The 26,186-nt window shown below is 38.9% G+C and overlaps 1 protein-coding gene across 1 annotated transcript in view; it reads left to right on the forward strand.

Moving 5' to 3' along the window:
• Positions 1 to 2,461: 2,461 nt before the first annotated feature.
• The window catches only part of MAPK1 (mitogen-activated protein kinase 1), a 51,753-nt gene continuing 28,028 nt past the window's right edge, over positions 2,462 to 26,186 (forward strand). The window contains exons 1-2 of the mRNA XM_050924000.1: positions 2,462 to 2,772; positions 24,422 to 24,604. Of these exons, the coding sequence (XP_050779957.1) occupies positions 2,477 to 2,772; positions 24,422 to 24,604 (479 nt within the window). The 5' untranslated portion in view covers positions 2,462 to 2,476. The remainder of the gene's footprint in view (positions 2,773 to 24,421; positions 24,605 to 26,186) is intronic.

A 26,186-nucleotide genomic window follows, 5' to 3' on the forward strand; every position in this document is an offset into this window, starting at 1 on the left:
CAAAAAATAACAGATAGTACCAACTGAAGCTTGTGGTGGTGGATAGTCTTAGGGTCTAAGGTGATTACTGTATGAGGCATAGATCTGATCAGGGTGCAGCGTCAGAATTTCATAGCGGCAGTGCAAAAAGGAGAGTCCCATGGATAATAGGGACAATTTTAAATGCATATGGGAATCTTTTCAAAGGCTACAGGTGCCTCAGAAAAATGATTCTCCTGAAAGTAAACCCCACAGGGGAACCTGTGTGCTTACCACAAAGGACAATTCCAATGGCACTACCTAATCAAGTATGGAAGAGGCTCAAAAATCTGCAGAATCAGGATATTGTAGCACCTGTAGAGGCCTGTACAGCCTGCATGAGCAGCATGGTAGTGGCAAAGAAGCCCTCAGGCAAATTATTCATCTACATAGAACCAAAGCCACTAAACCAGGCACTGAAAAGATGCCACTAGCCACTGCCCACAACTGATGACATCTTGCCAGAACTTTTCAGTCTGTGATGTGAGAAATGGGTTTTGGCACATAAGCCTGGATAAAGAGTCCAGCATGCTCTCCTTTGTACCACCATTTGGTCACCACAGATGGCTGAGAGTGCTGATGGGGATAAGCCCAGTGCCAGAGGTGTTCAAGAGAAGATTCAACCAAGTGAAGACATGACAGAAAACTACAAGCTTTTCTACAGCAATGTAAGGACAAGAACAAAGAACTAAACCAAGAAAAAATGTAACTCGAATAACATGAGGTGACATTAATTGGACCTCAGCTCACAGCAGAAGCACTGAGAGTAGATCCTAGTAAGATTAAGGCAGTCAGAGACATGCTAGCTTCAGTGGATGTGAGATGGTTACAGCACTTCTTAAGAATGATAAATGTTCTGTCCAAGTTCTGGCCACACCTGGCTGCAGTAGCAGAACCCGTAAGTCAGCTCACAAAGCAGGATGTTAAGTGGGACTGGATGGTTCTCCAAAAGAAAGCATTTGATACACTGAGACAAATGATAATGGATTTCCTTGTCCTGAAGTACTACCAGCCAAGAGAGCCACTGATACTCCAATGTGATGCATCAGCGTTAGCTCTTTTTCAGAAGCAGACAGTCCCTTATGCCAGCAGAGTGCTGTCAGAAACTGAACAGAGGTATTCCCAAATAGAAAAAGAGCGGCTGGCTGTAGTATTTGAGTGGAGCAATTCCATCAGTATTCCTATGGTCATCCACTAATCGTGCAATCAGACCACAAACCCCTAGACACAATCATCACAAAGCCCCTTCTTGGTGCTCCAAAGGGATGGCAGCACATGCTGATGTGCTTCCAACACTACCAGGCAGAGATCAGATATTGTCCGGAATGACGACTGGCATTAGTTGACACTATGAGCAGGGTATATATATCCAGCATCAGGGGGTTGGGGGAAGGGGATCAGGACACTGAATCCGTGAACATGCTGCATTATCTCTGTTTCAACAGAGAAGGACTGGGGGACAGGTCCTGCTTTGACTAGATGACTTCCTGAGGTCCCTTCCAACCCTGATATTCTATGATTCTGACTGATTCTATGAATCAAAGAGGCTCAGGAAAAGGACACCTAACTACAAGCACTCAAGGGAGCAATACTAGCAGGGTGGCCAGAAGACAAAAGCCAAGTATCATTAGATACAGAACCGTATTTTCAAATTAAAGATAAGCTGATTTTGCAGGTTGAAATCATATTTCAAGGCCAGAGAGCCGTTGTTCCCACCTTCTTTCGTAAGGCTATCACATAAAATACATGCCTCACACCTAGGCACTGGCAGCTATCTGAGACAGGCTCAAGAGTCTCTACTGGCCAAGAATGAATACACAGCTCTGGACTTTGATAGAAGGGTGGGACAGCTGGCGGTTATGCAATAACCACCTGCAGAAAGAAATTCAGTTACCGCATGAGCTCCCCACCCAACTATGGGACAAGGCCGGAGCAGATTTATGTACCTTCAAGGAAAAGCAGTATGCAAGTACAGTGGATTGCTATTCAAATTGTGGGGAAGTCAATGCCCTATCCCTGCCTGATACAAGAAGCATGTCAAGGAGTGGCCAACTGAAAGCCCCATGTGAGATGCACCATCCCGGACACTGTACTCACTGACAATGGACCCCAATTTGCCTCAGAAGAATTCAAGGCCCCAGTGTGCTGGGGCGCCCCCCTCTGGAGCCGCAGCCCAGGGGCACTGAGAAGATGCGCTGAAGCTGGCGCCCCAGACCAGCGCAGGCACCAACCCATTGGCAGCCTGTCCTGTCACCTGACTCCTAATGCTGCTCTGCAGCAGGGCTTTCCACGCGAAGCCCGCACACCGGCCACGTGACCTGCCCGGCCCCGCCCCTCTTTGCTGCTGCGGCTCTGAAGTTACCGCAGTCCCCTTAGCCCCGCCCTCCTGTCTTTCTCGCGCCTGGTTTCCTCGCTCCTCCTCCTGCTGTGTGCGCGAGCCCTCCTCCCCCTCCCGTTTATGCGCGCGCGCCCCCCTCAGCCTCTGTCTCCTCACAGCAGCGGCGAGCGGGCCTGGGAGCGGGCGGCAGCGGGTCCGTCTGAGCGCAGCGGCCGCGCGGGCACCGGAGGCGACCACATCCCCCTTTCCATAGCGGTTCCCGGCACGGAGAACATGGCGGCGGTATCGGGGGCCGGGGCTGCAGGCGGCTCGGCCAACGCCGGGGGTCCGGAGATGGTGCGGGGCCAGGTGTTCGATGTGGGGCCCCGCTACATCAACCTCTCCTACATCGGTGAGGGGGCCTATGGCATGGTCTGGTGAGTACCGAGCCGAGCCGAGCCGGGGCAGCGCCCTACCCCGCCTGCCCGCCGGCCGAGCCTGGCCGCAGCCTCTCCCGGGGCTAGGGAACAGCCCGCGGCCCCAGCCTCTTGGCCCTCCCGCAGGGGCCGGGGCTTAAGCATCTCCGCCCTCTGCTCCTCTTCCCTGCCTGCTGCTGCCTCTTAGCGCCGATTGCTGCCCCTGCCCCGCCTCCTGCTGCTGCCTCTTGCCCCCGATTGCTTCCCCTGCCCAGCTGCCCTCCTCTCTGCCTCCTAGCCCCGGTCGCTGCCCCTTCCTTCTCCAGTCCTGATTCAGGGTTTAATTATTCTTTTCCGTTTATTGGCTCTTGGGTTGGTTTCACCTTTTTTTTTTTTTTCATTCTTAGTGGTGTGTGATGTGTGTTCAGAATGGAAAAGGTAACCAAAATCATGACTGTGACTGATTATAAACGCTAGGGCTCACCTTGTATGCCCAAAGAACACACTGGATAAACAAAAAAAGAGACTCTGTATGCAGGAATTATTACCCCCAATTCTCTCTTCTTTGGTTGTGATTTGCCACCCCTCCAATAATGGCAAGTCACTTTGTCTAGCCTAGTAAACCTCATATATTGGTGAAATTTTTCTTTGTTATAGTTGAAACTGTTTTGTGTCACAGAGACTTCCAGTGAAACACATTAAAACACAAACATGTATGCAAGTGAATGTGTGCACTCAACTATTTGACATTGTCTGTCTTAATCAGGCTATAAGAATGATGGGAAATGCACAGATGTATTTGAGCAACTCAAGGTGTTTATCTGTGGGTGGCAGCATGGTCCAGGGGCTAGAATACAAGAGTATCTCTGCCTTGCTCTGTGACCTTGCTTAAATCATTCATCCTATTTGTCTGTCTTTCCATCTGTAAAATGGTTTAAAGAAATTTACCTCCTGAACTGATTTCAAGTCTGTAAATGAAACAGGATAACTTTCCTCCAAACCATATGCTGATTTTCCTTCAGAATGCACTTTGTCTTTCTATGACATTTCATTTTTAAAAGACAAGCTATGTTTTGAAATACATTTGGTTTATCACTTTTAGTTATATTCAATTTTTTTTTTACAGCTATAACCTTTAATTCAGGGGTTGAATTATGCTGACTTTTGATGGCTCTATGAGAGGCAATCACTTCGTACTTCAGAATTTAAGCTTTAATTTAGGCCTGGATTCACCAAGGAGTTCATATGCTTAAGTGCTTTTACTGGATTGTGACATTAGCCCTTTTAGTTGTGGTGATAACTCTCAAAACCAACACATTGACATCTGTCTGAGGTTGTAGATCACCTCTTAGAAGTACTATTTGAGGCTTATACTGCTCTATTTAAGTGGGAATGGTGACCTTTAATTTAGCTTCAAACTTATCTATTTCACTACTGATCAAAGGCTGCAAGAAATGTTACCAAGGCTACACAGTCTACTGGTAATAACATCCTATTTTGGCTTCACAGGTGAATGAAGGTGTGTGGTTTATAAGCAGGACTAGGGAGCATATCACTATTTTTCTCCCCTCAACTTGATCTCTGGTTAGTGGCTTGAGATAAAATCTTAAGTTTTCCATTTACCTCAAACAATGTCTGTATTAATGACAGGTGTTTTTGAACTAAAATAAAAATGTTAAACCCTACTGAGCCAAATGCATAAAGGTTTGTTGAGCTGCTGTATTCCCCCTGTGAAGTTAAGAAGTTAAAGCATTCACTATATCAGATATTAATTTCTTAATTGCTGTTGTTCAATACAGTCTCAAGTGTAAAAGGACATGAAAGAAACATTTATAAATTTGTATTGCATATTTGATAAGGAAAGTGTTGGATTGCATGTGTCCTAGTGAGATGTCATAGCAACTAATGTTTGTTAGCATGTAGGACACAAATTACTATGATTACATAAGATTACTTACAAGCAACTAGAAGTATATTCATTATGCAGATTGACACTTGATGTTTCATGCTTTGCATACACAGCTTTCCAAGCAAAGCAAGACACTTCTTACAGTGTGGAGGCATTTTCATTGGCGTGGGGTGAAGATGTCAGATTTTTTTTTTTTTTGCAAGCTTTAGAAGTAGATTTTGCAAGCTTCAGAAGTAGATTTACTAATTTTAGCTCATTGAAAAAATTATAAAGCTTTGGTGCTAAAGTCTTGCGACTCTTGACTAAGTTAATATATAACATTTGAGAGACCATATTTATCAGTATATAGTGTCATGGCTTCATAATGCAGAAATGTAAAGGACTGGAGTGTTGTGAAAGCTACCTGGTGTGTTTTTCATAACCTCTCATTATATTTGTAAATTATCCAAACTGTGAGTTCAATTAAACCAGCACACTCTCATGGCCCACGTTGGTCTTTTATTTGATCCTGTAGCAAAGTTAAATTGAAGCAGCAGTCATTTTAACCTTCCATGACAAGATAGTGATATTGTAAACAGAAGAGTATGACTTCACAGCTGGGTCAAGCAGAGAGTTGACTATGTTCAGAAGCAAAGCCTTAATCAATACAAATCTGAAACAATAGTTAAGGAAAGAGAGGAAAATACTGGTCAAGTAATCTGCTCACATTCACTGCTCAATGTTCTCACATTCAAAAAAAGCAGGAGTACTTGTGGCACCTTACAGACTAATAAATTTATTTCAGCATGAGCTTTCGTGAGCTACAGCTCACTTCTTCGGATGCATAGAATGGAACACACAGAAATGAGAGATTTATACATACAGAGAACTTGAAAAGATGCATGCTTCCACCTTTTCATGTTCTCTCTAAGTATAAATATCTCCTGTCTGTGTGTTCCATTCTGTGCATCCGAAGAAGTGAGCTGTAGCTCACGAAAGCTCATGCTGAAATAAATTTTAGTCTGTAAGGTGCCACAAGTACTCCTGTTCTTTTTGCGGATACAGACTAACATGGCTGCTACTCTGAAACCTCAGATTCAAACTTCCTTTAGTCTGAAAAACTCTTGAGGTAATAGTTAAATACTTTCCTTTAAACACAATCATCCATAGCCAGGTCAGGATTTTGAGTAAAAACAGAGTTATTAGAGCTACATGTCAAAATATTTTTAGAGAGTAAAGGAGGATAAATAATATATTGATTTGAGGGGTAATTTTAGAGGTACCTATGTCTTAACCTTATGTCCATAAATTTAAACTCTGTAATTTTCAAAGGTTATATTTTTGCCAACATAACACATTCTGTCTCTATTGTCTCCAAGGGCTAGATTTTGTCCTTTTGCCTGTTTGATTCATGTTCAGATCGTGCTATCGGAGAACAGGACCAGAGCTTGACTGGCTCATCCTGAGCATAGGGGAAATGTTTACCAAAGGATGGTTCTCTTCCCCAACAGTCAACCAGGGAAGTCAAGAGGGGAAGAAAGCTGAAAACTACTCACCAGTTACAGCTCCCTGATTCTCTGCCCTGATCCTGGCACAGGTTAAAGGAGACTAGGGGCTGCCTCACTCATACCTGGTGGCTGTGGTCCCTAAGGGGCTGACTATAAACTATTTGGAGATAACTGGAAACGCTCCCACCGCTCCCCCACTGTGGCTCCATGGGATTTGCTCTCCTTCCTCTGCGTATTCCTCCATGCTGAGGGAATACTCAGCAGGAAAACTTGCAGGAGTTTTCTGTTCCCTTTGTGCCACCTACGTAGCACACAGGGCAGAAGTAATACCCTAAACTATTGATGGTGGCCCCTTGACTGTTTTGAGATTAGTTTGACCCTCTGGCTCAACAGGATGGACATCATCTGTCTACAGACGCTGTCTTATGTCTAAGGCTATGTCTACATTACGGATCTTACAGCGGCACATCTGCGCTGCTGTAAGGTCTTCTATGTAGCCACTCTGTGCCGGTGGGAGAGAGCTCTCCTGCCAACATAATTAAACCACCCACAATGAATGGCGGTGGCTATGTCAGGTGGGAGACAGAAGTGCTACTGTAGACAGAGCTTAAGTTGACTTAAAGCTTCACACCGTCATAAAAGGAAAAATATACTAGTATCAATCCATTTTCTTCTTAGAGAAAATACTTCTAATGTAAATCGTAGAAAGTGGTCTCTCCATAATCTCTCTAATCTTAAATCCCTTTATGAATCAACTTCTTCAAGAAAGAGGATGGATGTTTTAAATGAAATGTATGCCAATTCTTCACATAAAATTTCCCAGTGGGTCAATTCTAGTGGGATTAATAGGAAACATTTGTTCTAAACTGAGATTATTGATGATAATTACTTCTCAACTAGAATAGTTATGTTTTAAACATTCAATTTAACAGTTGTTCCAACAGTTTATATGGTACTTAGACTATATGGTATCAGCAACTCAAAGATATACATCTCTACTCCAATATAATGCTGTCCTCGGGAGCCTAAAAATCTTACCGTGTTATAGGTGAAACCCCGTGCTATATTGAACTTGCTTTGATCTGCCGGAGTGCGCAGCCCCACCCCCCTGGAGCACTGCTTTACCGTATTGTATCCGAACTCGTATTATATCAGGTCACGTTATATCAGGGTAAAGGTGTACATAGCAGTTGCAATCACAATATGCTGTTCCCAAGCTATTGGAACCAACAGATATGGGATTTGATCATTCTTTTAAATATTTCTTTTATTCTCAATTACAAACATTTACATTTTAAGTAACATAAAATATTTGTGGTTGTAGCAATACTTCATGCACACAGATGCTGGGGTAAATTTTGATGGGCTGTAGAGGGCTTCCAAAAAACAAAACACCCAACCCTACATGCACTAAACATTCCTTTCCAAAAATAAAAAGTTTTAAATATTCGATTAAATGATTATCTTGTCAGTTCCCATTGACAAAGTGGATAATGTGTAGTTTATATTCAAAAATTAAAAAAAGATACATTTCAATGATCTGTCTTCACCAGAGTGTCTAGGTGCTTGCAGGATCAGGGCCTTTGTTGGTAACAGTGAAACATCGTACATTTGACAATCATTTATATAAACTAGAAAAGATTTTCAGTAAAAGTTTAATTTACAGTAAACGTAGGTAAAGAGTCAGACAGAAATGTGACTTATGTTGACAGTGTCCCTTTATTGAAATTTAAAAGGACTATTAACTGGGGTTTTTTGTTTAAGATGAAGAGCATGTATGGCAACAAGAAGAAAAAATGGACATAAAACACTTGCATGTATGTTAATTGAACTAATTGTAATAATCATGAGTATGTATGGCTACTTTACTCAAGGTTGTTTGGGAGTTACAGTCCTGAGAATTTTATTATATAGAATTTTAGTTAATTGTTGCACTTTGGTAATTTGCACACCATATTCATTTGCAATATTATCTTTGATTTTGGACCTTTTAGATATGAAACAGCAAAAAAACAAAACAAGAAAATTGAAGTAGGTACTTTTGTTCTTACAGACCATTTCAAGAGCAGTAGAGTATAACATTTACAAGTATGTGCCATTCTAGAAATATGAGAACAAATTCTGTTGTCCCTGGAGTTCCCACAGCCTGTGAGGGAAGCAGGCAAAGTTGCAACCAGAACTACTTTCCTCTCTCAGGGGAGCGGCTAAGGTAGGTGTAGCAGGGAAGGGACAATAGCTATCTTTATCCACATCAGCGCACTCTATCCACATCAGCGCTGCCCCCTAATGCTGCAGGAGAGGTGGTGGAAAGTAGCACCCCCTTCCACCTGTCCATAGTAAGAGAACAGCTCAGACTCTTGAGTTTAGAAGTCAGGAGTGCAGCTCAGGGAATATGTTCTAGTTTCATAATCAGATATACATTTTCTTAATACACTGGCCCATGAGGGCCACAGGCTACTCTGCTGCTATAGACCATTGTGCCTTTTTTCAAGGTGAGGAAGTGAAGCTTGTATAGAAAGAATTCATACCTCCTCCTTATTTGAGTAGGAGTATAATTTTAATGTCAATTGGAAAATAGCATCTTACCAGTTTAGCACATAATGACACTTGTATACTGGTGTGCGATCTTGGATTCTTCGACTGCTTTGTTGGAACTAGAATTCATTATTTTCATAAAATTCTTTCTCACTACATCTTGCTGGTCAGCATTAAAGTTGGACGTTGCTGTCTTTAATTAGAAAATATTTGTTATTGAATATTGGCATTGAAAGGTGTCTTTTTATAGCAAACATATTTGAATGGAGGGTATTTAAAATAACTAACATCTAAAAAGATTGTGCTAGTAAATGGTTATAGTGCTATTTATAGCAGCATTGTTCCTTCAAAGCTACGCAGTTAAAGAAAATGGAGAAACAAGGTTTTTGTTAGAGAAACAAGGTTTTTGTTTTTTACTCATATCAACTCAAACTTGAACTATACCTGAAATGTAGTAGATGGCCGTTACAGTCCCAGGCAATTTCAACTTAGAATTTATATGAAAGCCACCAGTGAGTAGTAGTATTTTATAGTTTTATTTGTCAAGAATGGAAGTTTATTATTTGTTTTATGGGAGTGACTAGAGGCCCCAATCAGTACTGTTGTTTCATTGCTCTCATTGCTGTATAAATACAGAGTGAAAAGTATACCCTCTTCCAAAGAGGCTATCATCTAAATAGACTAGATTCCACCCTTCTACCCCCACCTCAAAGAGAGTAACTGATAGTCAAACAAAACCTAGGTAACATATAATGGATGCAGAACTTGGTTATATTTCACACACCCTTTTCTTCTGTAGCATATTTTGAATGAGAAATTGAGACTTTTACTGTGAATTCCATTTTTACCCTTCCATTGTGGCCCTTCTATTTGTTGTCGTGTACCATTATTACCTCAGTCTTCCTCTTATCGCTGGCAATGCACTAATTACCTTTGGCCAAGTGGGCCTTGTGTAGTTCTTTTTATATCGGGGAGCTGCCTTGTGGGCCAGCCAACAAAGAGCACTTTGCAAGATGTGGCCCAGACACCCTTGCTCCCAATTCCTGCCTTTTCTTAAGCAAAGACATACTGTCCTTTTTTATTTCCTCCAAGATAACAGCAAGCCAAAGCTGTTGAATCAAATGCTTTTTGGTTTCTGCAGTTCTTCTGGGATATTTATTTTCTGGTTATTTTAAAAATCAATTTCGGTGCAAGTTTTTTTTGTTAATAACTTTACAATATTGATAGGTAACTCTCAGTATATACTTGACCTTTTATTACATTCCATGGTCTAGTTTGCAAGCATTTTGTCTTTTTGCTTATCAAGTCATACAGCAACTTTAACTTATGTACTTAATGGATATTGGTGGTGGTGGTATAACTAAAACTGGAAGATGTTTGTTGGTGCAGGTTGTATTGCAAAGACAGAACCTGACATTGTAGACAGCTGTTGTAGACAGCTTTGTTAAAACCTAGCAGTTGTGTAGTTTGGGTATTAGTATTTGCTATTTCTGAAATACTGTTATAGTTCTGGGCACAGCTTGAGTTTTAAATTAAAAAAAAAAATCCCTAAAGGCTATGTAAGGCATGCTACCTTGCATTCCCGTGTAATCTACAGTAAGCTTGGTGTTTGCGGGAAAACCTAGCTAGTAGGTCAAATGGGAGAGTCCAGAAACTACACCTGGTGGAAAAATTAGATGTGTGTATCTATCACCTTCTTCTAAGTGAGGTCAAGTTCGGGCTCAGGTGTATTTTTTTACTGTACTGAATCCCAGGGTCAAGGGCTTTCTGTTGAGAACTACCTGCCTCCAGATCTTGTTTGATAGAAGTGAAGCTTACAATTAAAGTGAGGAAGTCAAAGTTATTGTGGCTAGATATAGGAAAGGTTAAGGTTTGTAGATGTTACTGTAGATGGTAATGTACTCTGTTAGCGGAAGCTTCTGAGTAATAGTCAAGATTATCTCTGGGTTCATTGCAGTATTCTGGCCTAAAGATAATGGGTGTGAAAGAATGTGTGAATACAACATCTGACAATAGAGTATGCTTTGGGGGTTTTGGCTGATATTTTGGTGTGTTTTAGTCACTGCATATCGTTTACAGTCTAGTAGCAGCCAGGAATCTCTCTCTAAGATACAACTACTCTCAGTAGTAAGTAGGGCCATATTTAAGAGAATAGACATGGACCTCAGGTTCTCAAAATGCTTCCTCTTCTGCTCAGCTTCACTTCTATTATCCAAAGTGAGCATAAGCCAACTGTCTTTCATCCAGGTTTCTATCTCTGACATCCAAAGAGCAAGGAAACCACTTAGTGTGGTTGAGGTGAAAAGAAGATATAGAGTTGAGCCATCAGCATATTGATCCTCTTGCATCTCTCAATCCTTAGTTATATAGAAGCATTGAAGAAAGGAGGTTTCAAGACTGATTCTTGGGGTACATCATAACTTACAGTCTTCAGGCAGGCAGGCCAGTTTTCCGCTCAGCATTCGCTGGGATTTTTTTATAAGGAATGAATGCAACAATTTTTAAAGCTATTCTGTCCTTTGTCTCCTACCCCGTGCGCCCCCACCCCCACGGAGTCTCATAGTCATCAGTGAATCTCATGTTCAACAATAAAGGTAGGCTTGGCAGAATTTGTGGGATTGGTTGTTTTTGTTTTTTGTAATTTCAGTGGTTGATATCAATGTTTGTTTATATCAATTCAATTTTTTACAGTTGTAGGAAATTATGGTAGACACCGAGATTCCAAAAATTAAAGCTTTATAACCATTAAAACACACATTGTTAATGTCACATGTCAAAATATACAAACTAAGTATCCTTAATTCAAACTCTTAAAGTTCTCACGCAGCATTTTTCTTACTTCGCCAATCCTGTAAATTTCCGTCATCGATGGAAATATTTTTTTCATCAGTTTGTTTTTGTGTGGTGAAATCAACATTTGCCAATAAAAATCTAACCTTCCAAGCCTAAATATTGGGTATAATTTTTTAGAAGTGTCTAAGTGACATAGGTAGGTAAGTCTCATTGTAAGTCAGCGTGACTTGTGTTCTGCATCACTTAGGCCCTCTTGAAAATCCCATCAATAAAAAGCAGCTGAAAGATCTAGTAGTATGTATAAAGAAGCCTGTTGTTTGCCACTGAAACTGATGCTTTTTCTGTGCTGTGGCCAGATCTAAAGCCTGTCTAGGATCCAAAAGCTTGGAAGATTTAAGATCTGTTGGATTTGGTCTGCCATCACTTTCTCAGTGACCACTTCCAGAAAGAACAGGTCAGATCTTTGGTGATAATTAGCAAGAACACTAATATCAAAGAATAGTTCTTTGAGTACATGCCAGATGAAAGCATGTTTATTCACTGGACACTTTATCTCCCCTAGGGAGGCCATAATTATCCCTCCCAATAATAAATTCAAACATTCTTCACTGGCTTTCTCTGGCCTAACAGGCTATATCTCTAACTCAAATGTCTGGGTGCACTTTAGTGCCTCCACAATTTCAAAATTGGATGATAGTACGGGGTGGAAAGTGGTTTGTTTTTGTTTCCCTTTCCTTTGACATTGCTTCCCAGCTGTGGAGAGACTGTCCTTAAACAAATTGTTCTTGTTTCTGAGATATATTCAAAGCCCCTTGCTGTGAGATACTTTCAACTTGGACCTGGTGAAGACAATTGGAGTTAATCAGACTAATCACATGGAATAGTTTCTCTTGTCAAGATCTTGTTCCTTGCGGCTCTGGCATAAGAATGTTCTGTTTCAGTGATTCATATTCCATGTTTGTACATCTGTCTACAACATTCCAGTGCCCTCCCCTCTTAAGTTGCTGGTTAATAATAGTGGCCTGTGAGGCTGATGCAGAGAGAGGAGGCTCCTAAAGAATAAGAGCATGGATAGTTTTGTGCAATAGGTGATTGTAGTGCTCTACTATGCTTTTCATACTGATCCAGAGGCAGTGTCATAGAATAGTTGCTGGTTCCTCCTTAGAGCTTGCTGCACTTCAATGGTAGACAAAATTATTTGTGTGTAGGTGTAGTTTGTAACAGGACATTAATAGAACTTTCTTTTAGCAGATTTCAGATGGTCAAGTTTTAGAATTTTCCATTATAGCTTAAGATTATCATCTTGTTTATTTGGAAACAAATAAAAAACTTATTCAAGTTTCTAAACTCAGTTGTTCAGTACCTAAATCATATACAAATAATGCTTTTTCTGGAATTTGTTAAATTCAGTCTACTTATTTTGTTTTTGGAAAATATTGAAAAATACTTTGTTGCTGGTAAAGTAAATAGAATTGAGTTAGAATCTCTGTTGCATGGTAAAGTAATTCATCTTTTTTTTTTTGTCGGTATATTTTAAGTACTGGCAACTTGCAATTAGATTTGCAGTGTATAATATGTAATTAGTTCATCTCCCAGTTTTCTCTAAATAAGCAGCTGTCATTGCAGTACCTTGTTCCTGCTTAGTTGGAGGGCAAATAGCTCCCTTAATGGCAGATACTGATGTAGTATCCTGAATTAAGCACTATGAAGTAGATTGAGTACTGCAAATCAGTATGCCCAATCTTCTCTGGAATTTAATGTACCACATGACACAGTAAAACATTTCTTAAATATTGTATTTTGAATGTATCTGCATACATGACTGCTTTGAAACAGTGAAATACATAGTAAAAGGAAATAAGTTTTCTGCCAAAGATGAATGCTAAGAGATACATTTTAAATAGTGTAGACATTCTTGATTTTTGCAGGTGGAAGACTAGTGGCAGTTATTTCATAGCTAATTCAGTAATACAGTTTTCTTTCTTGTCAGTGTGAATATGGCAGACTCATTCTTAGGCTGCACTCACTGATATCTGGCCTCTTACTCTGCGATAATGATGATGGGGTAAGGGGAAAGCCCAAGTACTCTTGTAAATTAAATTACTGAATGGAACTTTTTCATTATTCACAGAACATGTATACCTGTGATTTAATGTCATTTGGTACTGAATTGCTGTGAATATTTTTACGCATAATTACACACACTCTTTTTACATTTATCTAATTAATTTTAAAAATTGCTATAGTAAGACTTTCTTGGATTTTAAATAGCACAATTCAGGTATGAGACCTAAATAAAATAGAACAGGGGTCGGCAACCTTTCAGAAGTGGTGTGCCGAGTCTTCATTTATTCACTCTAATTTAAGGTTTTGCATGCCAGTAATACATGTTAATGTTTTTAGAAGGTTTTTAGACTTCTATAAGTCTATAATATATAACTAAACTATTGTTGTGTGTAAAGTAAGTAATGTTTTAAAAATGTTTAAGAAGCTTCATTTGAAATTAACTTGAAATGGGTGGCCAGGACCCGGGCAGTGTGAGTACCACCACTGAAAATCAGTTCGCGTGCTGGCTTCAGCATGCATGCCATAGGTTGCCTACCCCTGAAATAGAATATACAAATTTTGTCCCTTTTTCTTTTGGAAGCCCCAAAATGTGTGTGCTTCCCCAAGGGGATGTTACAGTTGGGCTTGAAAAGTTTAGTAGACATATCAGCTGAAGAACTTTACCTGCTAGCTGAAGTTAGATAGAAAGGATGATGGGGATTGTGCAAGAGATGAAGAGCTCTACTACTCTAACCCTTTTTGAGCATATGGTCATCCTGCAAGTAAATCCAGTGCCTGCCCTTGATTCTGCATGCAGCTTTTCCAAGGGTATGGAATCACTGTTACGAAACTGACCAGTGTCTTGATATCACTTTGCTGCTATTTGGCTGATCTAAGAAAAGCAGCAGAGGCACTGAAGCAATCTTTCTGCAGACTGAGGAAGTCAGCGCTGCATTTTACATTTGGAAGGTTGTCTTCACAACCGTAATGGTTAGAAACTTAATTTCATTTTTTTTTTTAAATAGAAGCTTAATTTCTGCAGAAACTGATTGGCTTTCATTGAGGGATGAAATATAGTATGGTTATGTTTAATTTCATAAAGTGGACTTTAAAAGGAGGAAGCTAGGCAAAAGTCCCTAAAATCAAATGTAAAGAAGTTGAAATCCTTAGGTTCGGCATAGATACTATTTTAAGGAAACAGTAATAGTGTCAGAAGGCATGTAAACCTCTAAACAAGAAAGGGAATCAGGAAGCAATAAGTAAATCAGTATGACTAAATAGAAAGGTTCAGGAAGTTAAAGCCAGATATCCATTAGGCTTTCCATTTTCTGCAGAAGTCAATTAAAAGGAGTATAAGCTACAGCAGGCAAAAAGCAAGAAGGAACTTGGGAGAGTAAAGATGGAATTTTAATAGCAAATAGCTAAAGGTATAGAAACAAATAAGAAATGATTTGTGTGTGATGCTGGAAGTTTGCATGAGAATTTAATAGGTCTCCTGGAGAAAGAAGATCAACTAAGAAAGAAACATTCTAGAGAAGCTAACTGATTTCTTTTCATCAGTCTTCATAACAGTGGTGAGGTGATGTAACTCTTTTTTCTGGTAGCAGAGATAAGGCACATTCAGAGACAGATATCAAAAAAGGAGTTTCTGGAACAAATAAACTGAAAGCAACATGTCACCTGGTCCCAAATACCCAATGTTAAGAAGGAATTTAAGAAGTAAATGCGTGAGCTACTAGTAAAAATGACTTCTCATTGAAATGAACTGCTATCTCAGATAGTAGCCAGTATTGCACTTCTGTTTTTAAAAATAGGTGCTAGGGGCAGTCTGAGGAATTAGGCCAGTATGCTTTTCTTCTGTACTTGATAAATTGGTTAAAATAATCATAAATAGAATTATAACAGCTAGAAGAGCCAGCTCTGATGGAGCTTAACAAGCACAGTGTGTGTAAAGGAAAACCCTGCCTCCTGAATCTAGAATTCTTAGACTTCTTTGAACAGGACAATAAAATAGTATATAAAAGACAACTTACTGACCCAACTTATATGGACTTTCAAAAGAGCTTTAATAAAATCCCTCACAAGAAGGTAAAGCAACTAAGTAGACATGGTGTGAAAGACAGTATACAATAATGAATCAGAAACTGCCCAAGAGATCAAAAACAGAGTAAGGATAATTGGTCAATTTTATCATGAGAAAATGTCAGTAGAAGAGTGTCAGAAGTTTCTGTACTAGGATTGGTGTTTAATAATCTGGAAAAAGGGATGACCAGTGAGGTGGCAAAATTTGCAGATTATTTAGGCTAGTCCACACTGGGAGAATACTGTGGAACTTCAGAAGATCGTAAGAGAGCTAGGTCAATGGTCAGCATAATGGCAGATAATATTCAAAGTTGAGAAATTCAGGGTAATGCCCATTGGGGGTAAACTATTTGAACTTCTCACCTTAGTGGGTTCTGAACTGTGTGCGTCATCTCAGAGGAAAAAACAGGAATCGTGCATCAGGAATCAATAAAATGAACAAAATGTTAGAATGTATAAGTAATAGGACTAAGAATAATACAAAAATATTATTATAATGTTGTTCTACAAATCAGTGGTAAATCACCTGGAATACTGTGTTCAATTCTGGTCACCACATCTCAAAAAGGATGTTTCAGAAATCGAAGGGGTTTAGAGATGAACAACAAGAAGAATTAGAGGTATGGGAAAACTCATGTGAAGAGAGTGAAAATATTGGTACTGTTCTTGAGGGGACATACTAAAACGATACAAAATAATGAATGGTATAGAGAAGGTTTATCTGGGAACTTCTATTTACCTTTTCTCCTTGTATAGGAATAGGTGGACGTCAATTAAATTAGAAAGTGGCATATTCAAAACTGGTAAAAGGAAATACTGTTGCACATAATTCACAGTCAGACAGGAATTCCTTGCTTCAAGAAATCATTGAGGCCAAGAGCTTAGCAGGATTTTTTTAAAAAGGATTAGACATCTTTATAGATTATTCTTACAACAGCAATAGCTAGAGTTAATATTAAAAAGAGATCTTTAGAAGGGATATAAGCCTCAAGCTTTGGGGAGTAACCAATCTCTAATTATTGGCAATAACTCTCCCTGGGGGCAGGTTATCACACAACAGCCTGCTGCAGAGTTTCTTCCTCTGAAGAAGCTGATACTGGTCACTGTTGGAGAAAAAATATTGGAATACATAGGCCACTTGTCTGATCCTGCATGGTAACGGCTACGCTCCACATTTGCCAGGAAAAGCTTCACATTCACCACTGGCAAGTATCTTACAGTAGGTGACAACTGGATGCCATAAGTAGATGAAAAAAACTGAGAAGAGGACAGGGGAGGAGCAAAGTAACAGTAAAACATATCTTAGTACAGTGAACATGAGTTTTGATTTGCCTCCTACCTAGCCATTGTCAGCTACTACTGTTTTGTCCAGACAAATCCACCTTTTCCTCAAAGGTGCTTAAATTATCTTTGGCAAACACCCTGACTACTCTGGAGGTAGGGGAAGAATCTTCTACTGAGTCATATATTGCTTCTTCCTCTTAATTTTGTAGAACCATGAGGCAGTCTTTTGCCATAAGGTATCCCATCTTTCAGATCTAAGCTATCTCTGGGGAAAGCAGAAGGGCATGCCCAGAATTTGATAGGTGAGACCAACTACCCTAGTGCCTCAAGAGGCAGTCTCTTCCTACTCAGTCTGACTGTGACACCTGGTGCAGAGGATATGGGGGATCCTTGGCAAACACTGCTGTGGGAGTAGTAGGCCCCACTACCTGCCTAAAATCCCAGTAGTTTTGGAGCTTGGAAGAGGGGTGAGAAGGGCCTGGTCACTCTTTCCTAAACTCCAGGTCAAAATTCGAGAGGGCAACTGAGTCAGGGTTAAATCAGGAGCAAAGTGTGAATACTTGTTTCTCCCCTCTTTCTTCCCCAAATCTGAGGATACTCTCTTCTTGATCACTTTGCTCAGCCTCTAGTACTTCTTTATAGGATAGGCTGCCTATCTGGGGAGAAGGGCTTTTCTTCTGGGCATGTTCCTGATTTCTGAGGCTGAAAGTTGTATGGGACAAGCGGGGCCAGATTAGGACTGCCACAGAAGGGGCCAAATCTGCTTTGCAGTAACTTTAAAGCTCTGTATGCTACAGATTTCCTTTGCTGCCATCATTGCAGCCAAAGTTCCTGTTTCACCCTGAGATAGCAGAAGATGGGTGGACCGCTGAATACCCAAAGACTAGAAATCTTCTGTGGGGTAGAGCTACCCGTGTAGTGAGAAACATTGGCCCTAGTTGGGCTCCTCGTAGGATGAAAGAGTTAAAATAAATCCTTGGTCCTTATCTTATTAAAATGTAAATAGTTATTGTATTACTTCAAGTAGTGCATGGTAATTTGTATTTGTAGTAATCCAAAATTGCACAAAGACAAATGTTTGAATTAATAGATATGCTCAGAAGGGCCCATGGAATGCGCATTCATGTTTGTGCTGGCTAAGTATTGAAAACTTTTCTGCTGCAGGGCAGAAAATCTTACATACTTCATGATTGTGTGATTAAAAGGGAACTTTTTTTTCTCCTCAAACACACTTTCATTTTAGAAATTCAAAGAATATAATCACTCCTGTTAGAAAAAGAGTACGGGGTTTGAAAGTAGTCTGAATTTTAAGTACTCTCATGTTTCTAGTGGTTTTTTTTCCTCCAGTAAGTGCTAGTAAATGTTAAGTATACATTTTTCACTTTAATTACAAAATCCAGTTTATATACTATTGGCTTTCAGTAATCTGTGTGGAGGATGGTGGAAGGAGGAGCTGCAATAATTACACACATCAATAGATGATTATTCTGGAAACAAATTAAATACCTAAAGGTGAACTTAAAACTTTCTTCTCTAAATATGAATTTGCCAACTTTTCTGTGCTGCTATCTGTTCCTCTCTTCTCTGTCCTTTCCCAACAGCTTTATATAAGGGATGGGTAAAAAAAAAAGAATTTTTTTATGAATACACTTAATCTCTCACAGCAACAGTTCCTTTTACTTTTTAAAGGTAAAATTTAAACAGGATAGATTAATGTTAACTATATAGTTTAGCATTAGTCAATTTCTTTCTGAATGCAAAATTACAGTATTTAATTTCAAAGTTCACAAATGAGCTTAAAGGACAGTTTAATAGCTATCTCTAAAAATAGCCTATTAAGTTTGCATTTTAAAAACTCGAAGTGAACACCGTGGTTGATATTTTATATACTGAAGTCCATTTAAATGATAAATTTATCTAAAATACAAACATTTTCAGACATTCCTTTCTTCGAAAGCAGGCACTGATTCTACAAACGAATGCTTATAAAAATGGTTTAAGTAGTATAATCCTTCGTGTTGAAGTTTTATCTTCAAAATTGATATGAACAAGTGGGAAATTAACATTAACATTAGACATTTAGGGTTGTGGACAAAAAAGCACATTCAGTGATATAACAAAACTTTTATTCAATTTTAGATAGAAAGTTTGCAAATACTCTTTCAGAAATGTTAAATATTTTTTTCCATGACACTTTTGTCATCTTCCATTCGTTACTCTTTGAGGAGAAAATATGTATGCAGACAAATAATAAAAACTAGCTCCTCTTATGCAATGAAACCAACTAATACTAGAAAATAAAATCTTTTGAATAAGTGTAAAATGGCTTACAAATCTAAATTAAAAATTTTGAGTAACTTTTGTAGAAAATCCATGAAACAACTCTGTGTGGTACAATGGGTAGCATACAGTATAATTTTTTTCTTACAAGCAAAGTCTTAAGTTGAATCTTTTTACAGTGAAAGTTGGCCTAAATGTCAGTGTTGCAGTTGGGTGACCAGACAGCAAATGTGAAAAATCGGGACGGGGTGGGGGGTAATAGGAGCCTATATAAGAGAGAGACCCAGATATTAGGACTCTCTCTCTAAAATCAGGGCATCTGGTCACCCTGGTGTTGCAGAGATACCTAGGATTGAGTTAAATGCAGACTCAATCAAAAGGATAAATGTATTTGTTAAAGATCAATTTCCATTTTTTTCCAAAAATGGCTTGACCAGCTGGAATTATTTTCTGTTTTCCTATCATAGTTATTAACAGTGTCATTCTATATTTCAGTGAGTTTCTTATCACTGGACATGCCCTTGGAGTCTTGTTGCCTAGGTAACACTAGGCTACAGATAAAACAAATCTTGCTTTAAACTCCCAATCAGCCATTATTTAGTTTTCTATGTAATTATTTAAATAAATGACAGGCTGATTGGGAGTTTAGAACAGTGTGTGTCACCTGTAGTTTTGTAGATTGTGTGTGTATGTAACTTCTTAAATATCAGGTTGCAAAACTCCCCATGGGGAGTGAATATTCTTCCCACACCATCTTCCCTAAGGATCCATGCTGGGCTGGGTTGGGCTGGAAGGCAAAATGAGGTGAAGAAGAAGCCGGGGAAGGACTGAGGGTGCTGACAGACTAGGCAGTTTATCTCTGGTTGTGTGAGGAAACAGTCTTCTCTGTGGGTGAGACCACTGCCAGGAATTGGCTTCCTTCCCAGTGGCAGCTGCAACATGCTCTCACTTGTTCCAATTCTGCTCCATAAGAAATATGAGGAGTAGAAATGAGTGAGTGAACATGTTGCCGCTGCTGGTGGTGAAGGAGCTAAATTTTAGTAGTAGGCCCATCCTGTATAGAGGAATACTTTTCCTTCTTGAGCAGGAGTTACTGAGGAATGGGGTACCCGTCAGAGGCCCAGCTTAGTAATGAGGATGCATTCTGTCAGCTCCTCATGTGGAGCTGTGTATGATTTTGCTCAGTACATTGTCAGAAGGGTGCCCTAAGGCTAGGCTTTTAAACAAGAAGTGAAAGTAAAGATTGTAAAAGGGAGAGAGTCTGTTTTTAAAAACTGCGTGTCAAAACTTCTTGGGTTATAAATATTACTTGTCTAACTGAAACTCTTTAAAAAATTTGAATATTAAGGAATGTAGTGTTAAATATATAAAGGTATTCAATCCAAATCAAATCTCTGTTTAATATAGTCGCCAGAGCTTGAAATTGGAATAACGTGTATAAAATTAGGAACTTTGTTCAGTAGTTGCAAAATATCTGTTTTTAAAATTATCATGGTACAGTTAAAGAGCACTCACAGCCATATGCTTGCATCAACTTGTAAAGCTGAACATTAATAGGGGAAAAAAGGTTTGTTTATCTGTCATCTTTGAATGTGCTTAAAGTATTAGTAACTAGGTTCATTGCAACTATGAATAACACATACAAACCATTACAGGAAGGGGGTTTGCACTACTTGTAATGAAGATGAACTGTATGCCAGTTAGCTTATCATTCTGTTAGTCGTCTTAAGAACTCAAGGGTATAGACTAGCAGTTTCCACCTGAGAATCCCAAAGGAACTTTGAACACTGATTATTGCTCACAGAACCCTTGTGAGGATTGGTATGCTAAATATTGGCCCCATTTTGCAGGTAGGCATCCTAATTTTTCATCCTGTGATGAAAGCTAGTGGTGGTCAACAAGTTTTCTTCTTCAGAAGGCAGTCACAGTAAATCTAGTCTGGAGAAAATGTAAACAGTTGATGATGATGGTGCTTTCTCACTGAAGAAGTGAGCTGCTGTATGGAATTTTTTGTCAATATAATTAATACTTGTAGACTGTCTTTTGTGGAGAGGAAGATCGTTGTCCACTGAAATAGACAGTATGGGTATCATCAGCATAAGCTTCTTGACCAATTTGTGCCTCAGCAATGATCTGAGAGAGGAATGAGGTAGTTGTGGTGAGGGGTAGAGACCATCTTAAGGACTGAAGAGATGTTTCAGTCCTTGGCCTATTTTCTGAGACTCCCAACAAGAATTCCAACTATGGTAATTTTGTAATGTTTATGCTAGTCCACTGTGCAGTAGACTGAGACCACCATCTTATTTCGCAATAAGTATCTATTTCTACTTGAGCCAACCCAGGCTGTTTGAATCAGTTTAGAGGTGAAAGTGGCCAAGTGTTCAATCTAATGCCCCAAGATAGAACTTTGTTTACTGCTATTAAGTTAATAACTTAAATTGCAAGCTTCTTAAGGTAGGGACACTGTCTTCTGTTGTATATGCTGACAAACCTGCTGTTGGTGAAAACATTAAGGGACTGGAAAATCCATCTACTTATTTCAACAATTTTAATAAAGTCCTTCAGTGTCTTAGAATACTTGTCTAATAAAGAGGCACTGGTATGTTCCTGTGTAAGTTCTGTGACTCTTTTGCAATAATCACTCAAAGGGGCCACATTTCTATGTGAGAGACGTTTTACTAACTTGGTATTCAACAGATTCTCTGTGTAGCTACATTACTACCAATATGCTGCAAAGGCAAAAGTGCACCCACTCATACAACTAGAGTAGTGTTATCACTCAGGTTGCCAATGTAAGGAAAAAAAAACAAATAAAAAAAATCCTCTATTACACTTAATTGCACAGGGATGAAACAGAGTTTGAGACAATATAACTGATCACAAGTCAGTTTCCTTTATCGTGAGCTTCCATTTCATTTGTGCTTTTGTGAGCTTACACAGGCTGTGTGGCAATAACAGAAATGCCTACTTAGTAATTACATTAGTGTGATGAGATCCTTTGATATGAAGAGAGAAAAGTGACTAGGTGCAAGATGTACACTAAAGAGGAAACTGATTACATCTTTACCACATGTACCCTGCTTTTTCCACCCTGCCTTCATACAGTACACGGTAGTACTGTCTAAAAGGGAGAATTGTGTTTTTACTATTTTTTTTTTTAATCTAATCTAAACTTCTTGCCCAACTTGCTAGGAAAATGTTTCATGAAATGTAAATGAAATTATTGACCTACAGCATATCAAAATTTGATATTTTGAATTGATAAAAATTAGTGATTCTGTGAAAGGAAAGAAGGAATTTCTGCTTCCCGGGAGAATAAATACTGTTATCCCACAAATAACTGACTGTGTTCATTTGAAAAAGCAAAAACATCAGTACTGTTCGTTAAAGCTTGAGAATGAAATGTGTATTTCATAAATAGAAAATGTTATATATTTAAGCAACATCAGTTGCCTAATACTGGTCGTGAAATATTCCTAAAACAATTTGCTTCCTCTTTCTCTGTCACATATTTGTCATCCATGTGCTGTGAAATAAGTGTAGACTCTTTATTGTGAGAGGACAAATATAGAGGGGAAAGTAGGTGGTCTGTGTACACTGATGAAATGAGCCAGGCTAAGATTTCTTCTGTTCATTCCTAAATAGGCTCATTCGGTCTTCAAAATTTCTGGTTCAGTCTGATGTATGCACACAAGAGGGCTGAATTAAGGTTGTACTGGTAACCTAAATTGAGTATCTTGTAAGTGCTTGATTTTTGCAAACATAATGTTCATTTCTTGTAGTGTTCTATATGCAGTAGTACTGTAGTGTCTGAAATGTGCCCTCCATGCTTCCAAGTAATCTCTCTTGGGGTGGGAGAGTGGTTAATACAGCCAGCCATTTTCCTGAATTCCTTTTGAGGTCTTTTCTCCTGAGCATCTACTCTATGTAGCTCTACTCCACCTGATCAGAAGATACTCAGGCCTCTCAGCAGAGTGGGCCTACTGATAAGACCCTCAAGGAACTTTTTGATTGTTTATGAAAAAATTGTTGGGCCTGTTGTTTGAGTGGCCTAAATTTTTAGCAGCTCTCTCTGATTTAACACAACTTCTTTAACCCCTAATTGTTTTAATTGGAATTAAAAACAAAACAAAAAACCCTACTGAGGAACCATTTCTGTTTATCTTAGGGTTTTCAGAGGTTTTTACAAAATTAATTTTTTGACCAAATTAAAAGTTAACTGTCCCCCTTGATTACACATTTTCTTCACACAAAAATACCTGAATGTAATGAGACACTTCTGTCCTTTGTCATTTTTAATAGGAGCATAGAAAGCATCCTGTAGTTCGTAAATGTATATCTTTTTGCAACATAATATAAAACTGGGTTTTAGAAAATCATGGAAGTTTCATTGAGTTTTCCTGTCTGTCATCTCAATACGTAAAACATAATTTGTAGACATGAGGCACTTTAAAAAGGAATACGGACACTGCTATATAAATACATCTCAGAATGAAGCTGCATGCTCTCAAAAGCTTAGGGTGGTGTATTTACATCACTTTACATGCTTAGAAATATAAGTCGCTGAACACATTACCTGGGTTCTCTGCTCCATGCTCTGGCTTTCCATTGAATGAAGTCCAATTCAAGATCTTCTTCCTCATAATTAGACCCTTGTTTGGGATTGTATCTTTCTGCGTGTGAAAACATCTCGCTCCTACAATCGAGACGTTCCATGATGGCTGTATTTCACTGGAACACTGAAAATTTTGATCAGTGAAGGAGGCTTGTGGGTTTGGGAGAGGTTTTTGGTTGTTTTTTTTTAACAGAAGTTGGACCTATGCAGTGAAACTCGTAACTGCTTCAAAAGAGAATTACCATAGGCCTTTCCATGTTCAGAACTCAATGCAAAGCTCAATCTTTGACAAACCTTTCTTTCAGTAAGATCTTTATGCTCAAAAAGTAAAATAATCCTAAACTTACTTCTCTTACAGGCTGATAAGAAGGAAAGATACTTCCTGGTGTTGATTTATAATTTTAAATACATGGGAATAACTCATACTCTGGTCAGAGAACCCAGATTTATCTAACAGTTGCTGCACTACAACCAAGTATTTGTTGAAAAATTAAAATGCATGTCATATTGACCATCATACACTTCATGAATGTAAAAGGGATGTGCAAACCCTAGATTCTGCAGAATTCTCATTCTTACATTGTGGACTAAGTGGATTTAATAGTCTGTACAATTTAATATTGTGAATTCCTCTTCCAGTTCTGCCTATGATAACGTCAACAAAGTTCGAGTAGCTATAAAGAAAATCAGCCCTTTTGAGCACCAGACATATTGCCAGAGAACTCTGAGAGAGATCAAAATCCTCCTGCGCTTCAGACATGAGAATATTATCGGAATCAATGACATTATCAGAGCTCCAACTATTGAGCAAATGAAAGATGTGTATCCTTTAAAGGTGTAAGATGGTATAGATTGCACTTTTTTCTCTTTGATAGTCCTAGTTTTCTGCTTTACATGTTGAGGCAGTTACACTTTATTTTTCATTCATCCTTCATCATGCTCTTAAATTGTGATAAGAATTTACCTGATGTGCTCTGGTAAACTGAAAAGAAAGCTTTGTAATATTAATAAAACTTGAGTTCTGTTTGCAATCTGTAATGACTCTATCTTATCTATCATCCTACAACCAATATAAAAATAAAGTAAATACCTTCTGCTAGTTGACCTATTTATTCCAGTCTATAATGTTGTTGTGCCTCTGCCAGCTTAGATTGTTTCAGAAAATGTCAAAATATCCAGCATTACATTTTGTATTTGATACAATGCAGTAAGAAGTCTTCAAATAGTCTCTGGTTTGCTTCCTGAGGTGAACACCAGCTTTTACATGAACAGGTCCAAAAATAGTGTTCCTATGGTTTTCCTCTAAATCCTAGGTCAGGAGTTTCTAGCATTGCCTAGATGTCTTTCGTTTATCTAGCCACTTTATCCTAAAACTAAATTGAATGGTTCAACCCTTATTGATCCTAAAATAAAGCATAGTACCTCTGGAACAGTAATGACAGAGTAGCTGTCCACTTTGGGAGTGGGGAGATATAACTGCCCTGAGTCCCCTGGCTTAAATGAGCTAGCCTGTTTTCAAAGGTGAGCTGAAAGGATAAATCTGCAAAAATCCAAGTGTACTTGCTGTATATGGAAAATTCTGCATTTGTTCACAGGCAATTAAACATACCTGATATGTGCAATTGGATTTTGTTGTATATACCCAGTTTGCCTCCCATTGGAAAATTTGGCTTAATGTGTTTAGCATGAGATAAAGCCTTAGTTGGAAGACTTACACATCAGTACAAAGTGTCTTCAGTTCTTCTCTAAGCAGTATAGAATGACAGTACTTTGAGTGCAGGTCATGTTACATCTGGGTCTGGGAGTTCAAAGGGACACGTTGATTTAGGGAGGGAAAACTAATTACAAGGGGTTATTGCTATTTGATGTCTACCTTGACTAATATTTGTTGTAACACAAAAGCCAGTTTTTTGCACTGGGATTTTGTGGCTCTGATCTGCAAATCCAATTTTTTCTCTCTAAGAGGTACCTTAAGGAGGGATGAACTGGGAGCAGGTGAGATGCGATTCAGGTTGGGATGGAAGAATCTGCTTTGAAAATGCAGCAAGGGTTTGACCAGTACTAAGTGTAAAAGATGTGGTGATGGATTGATTGATCCAGCATGACAAATATACAATAGAAGAGGGAACTTGGTTTCTGGACATGGTAAGCTTAGGTCAGAAACTGGTATCTTCTACGCTTTATTTCTTTCACATTTATTTAATACTGAATACAAACGTCTTTTTTCCTCAGTTTTATCACCTGTTAAACTAGAGTATTCACTTTTTGACAGAGAGAAGAATCCTCTGAAGACACATGGTTTCTCATGTTCAGAGCCAAATAAAATAAACTTCTTATATGAAAGTTTTATTATGATTAGCTGACACATTAGGTACCAGTCTCTTAATCCTGTAACAACTGAATA

Source organism: Gopherus flavomarginatus, chromosome 15 (genome assembly GCF_025201925.1).
Source record: "Gopherus flavomarginatus isolate rGopFla2 chromosome 15, rGopFla2.mat.asm, whole genome shotgun sequence".
Taxonomy (NCBI): domain Eukaryota; kingdom Metazoa; phylum Chordata; order Testudines; family Testudinidae; genus Gopherus; species Gopherus flavomarginatus.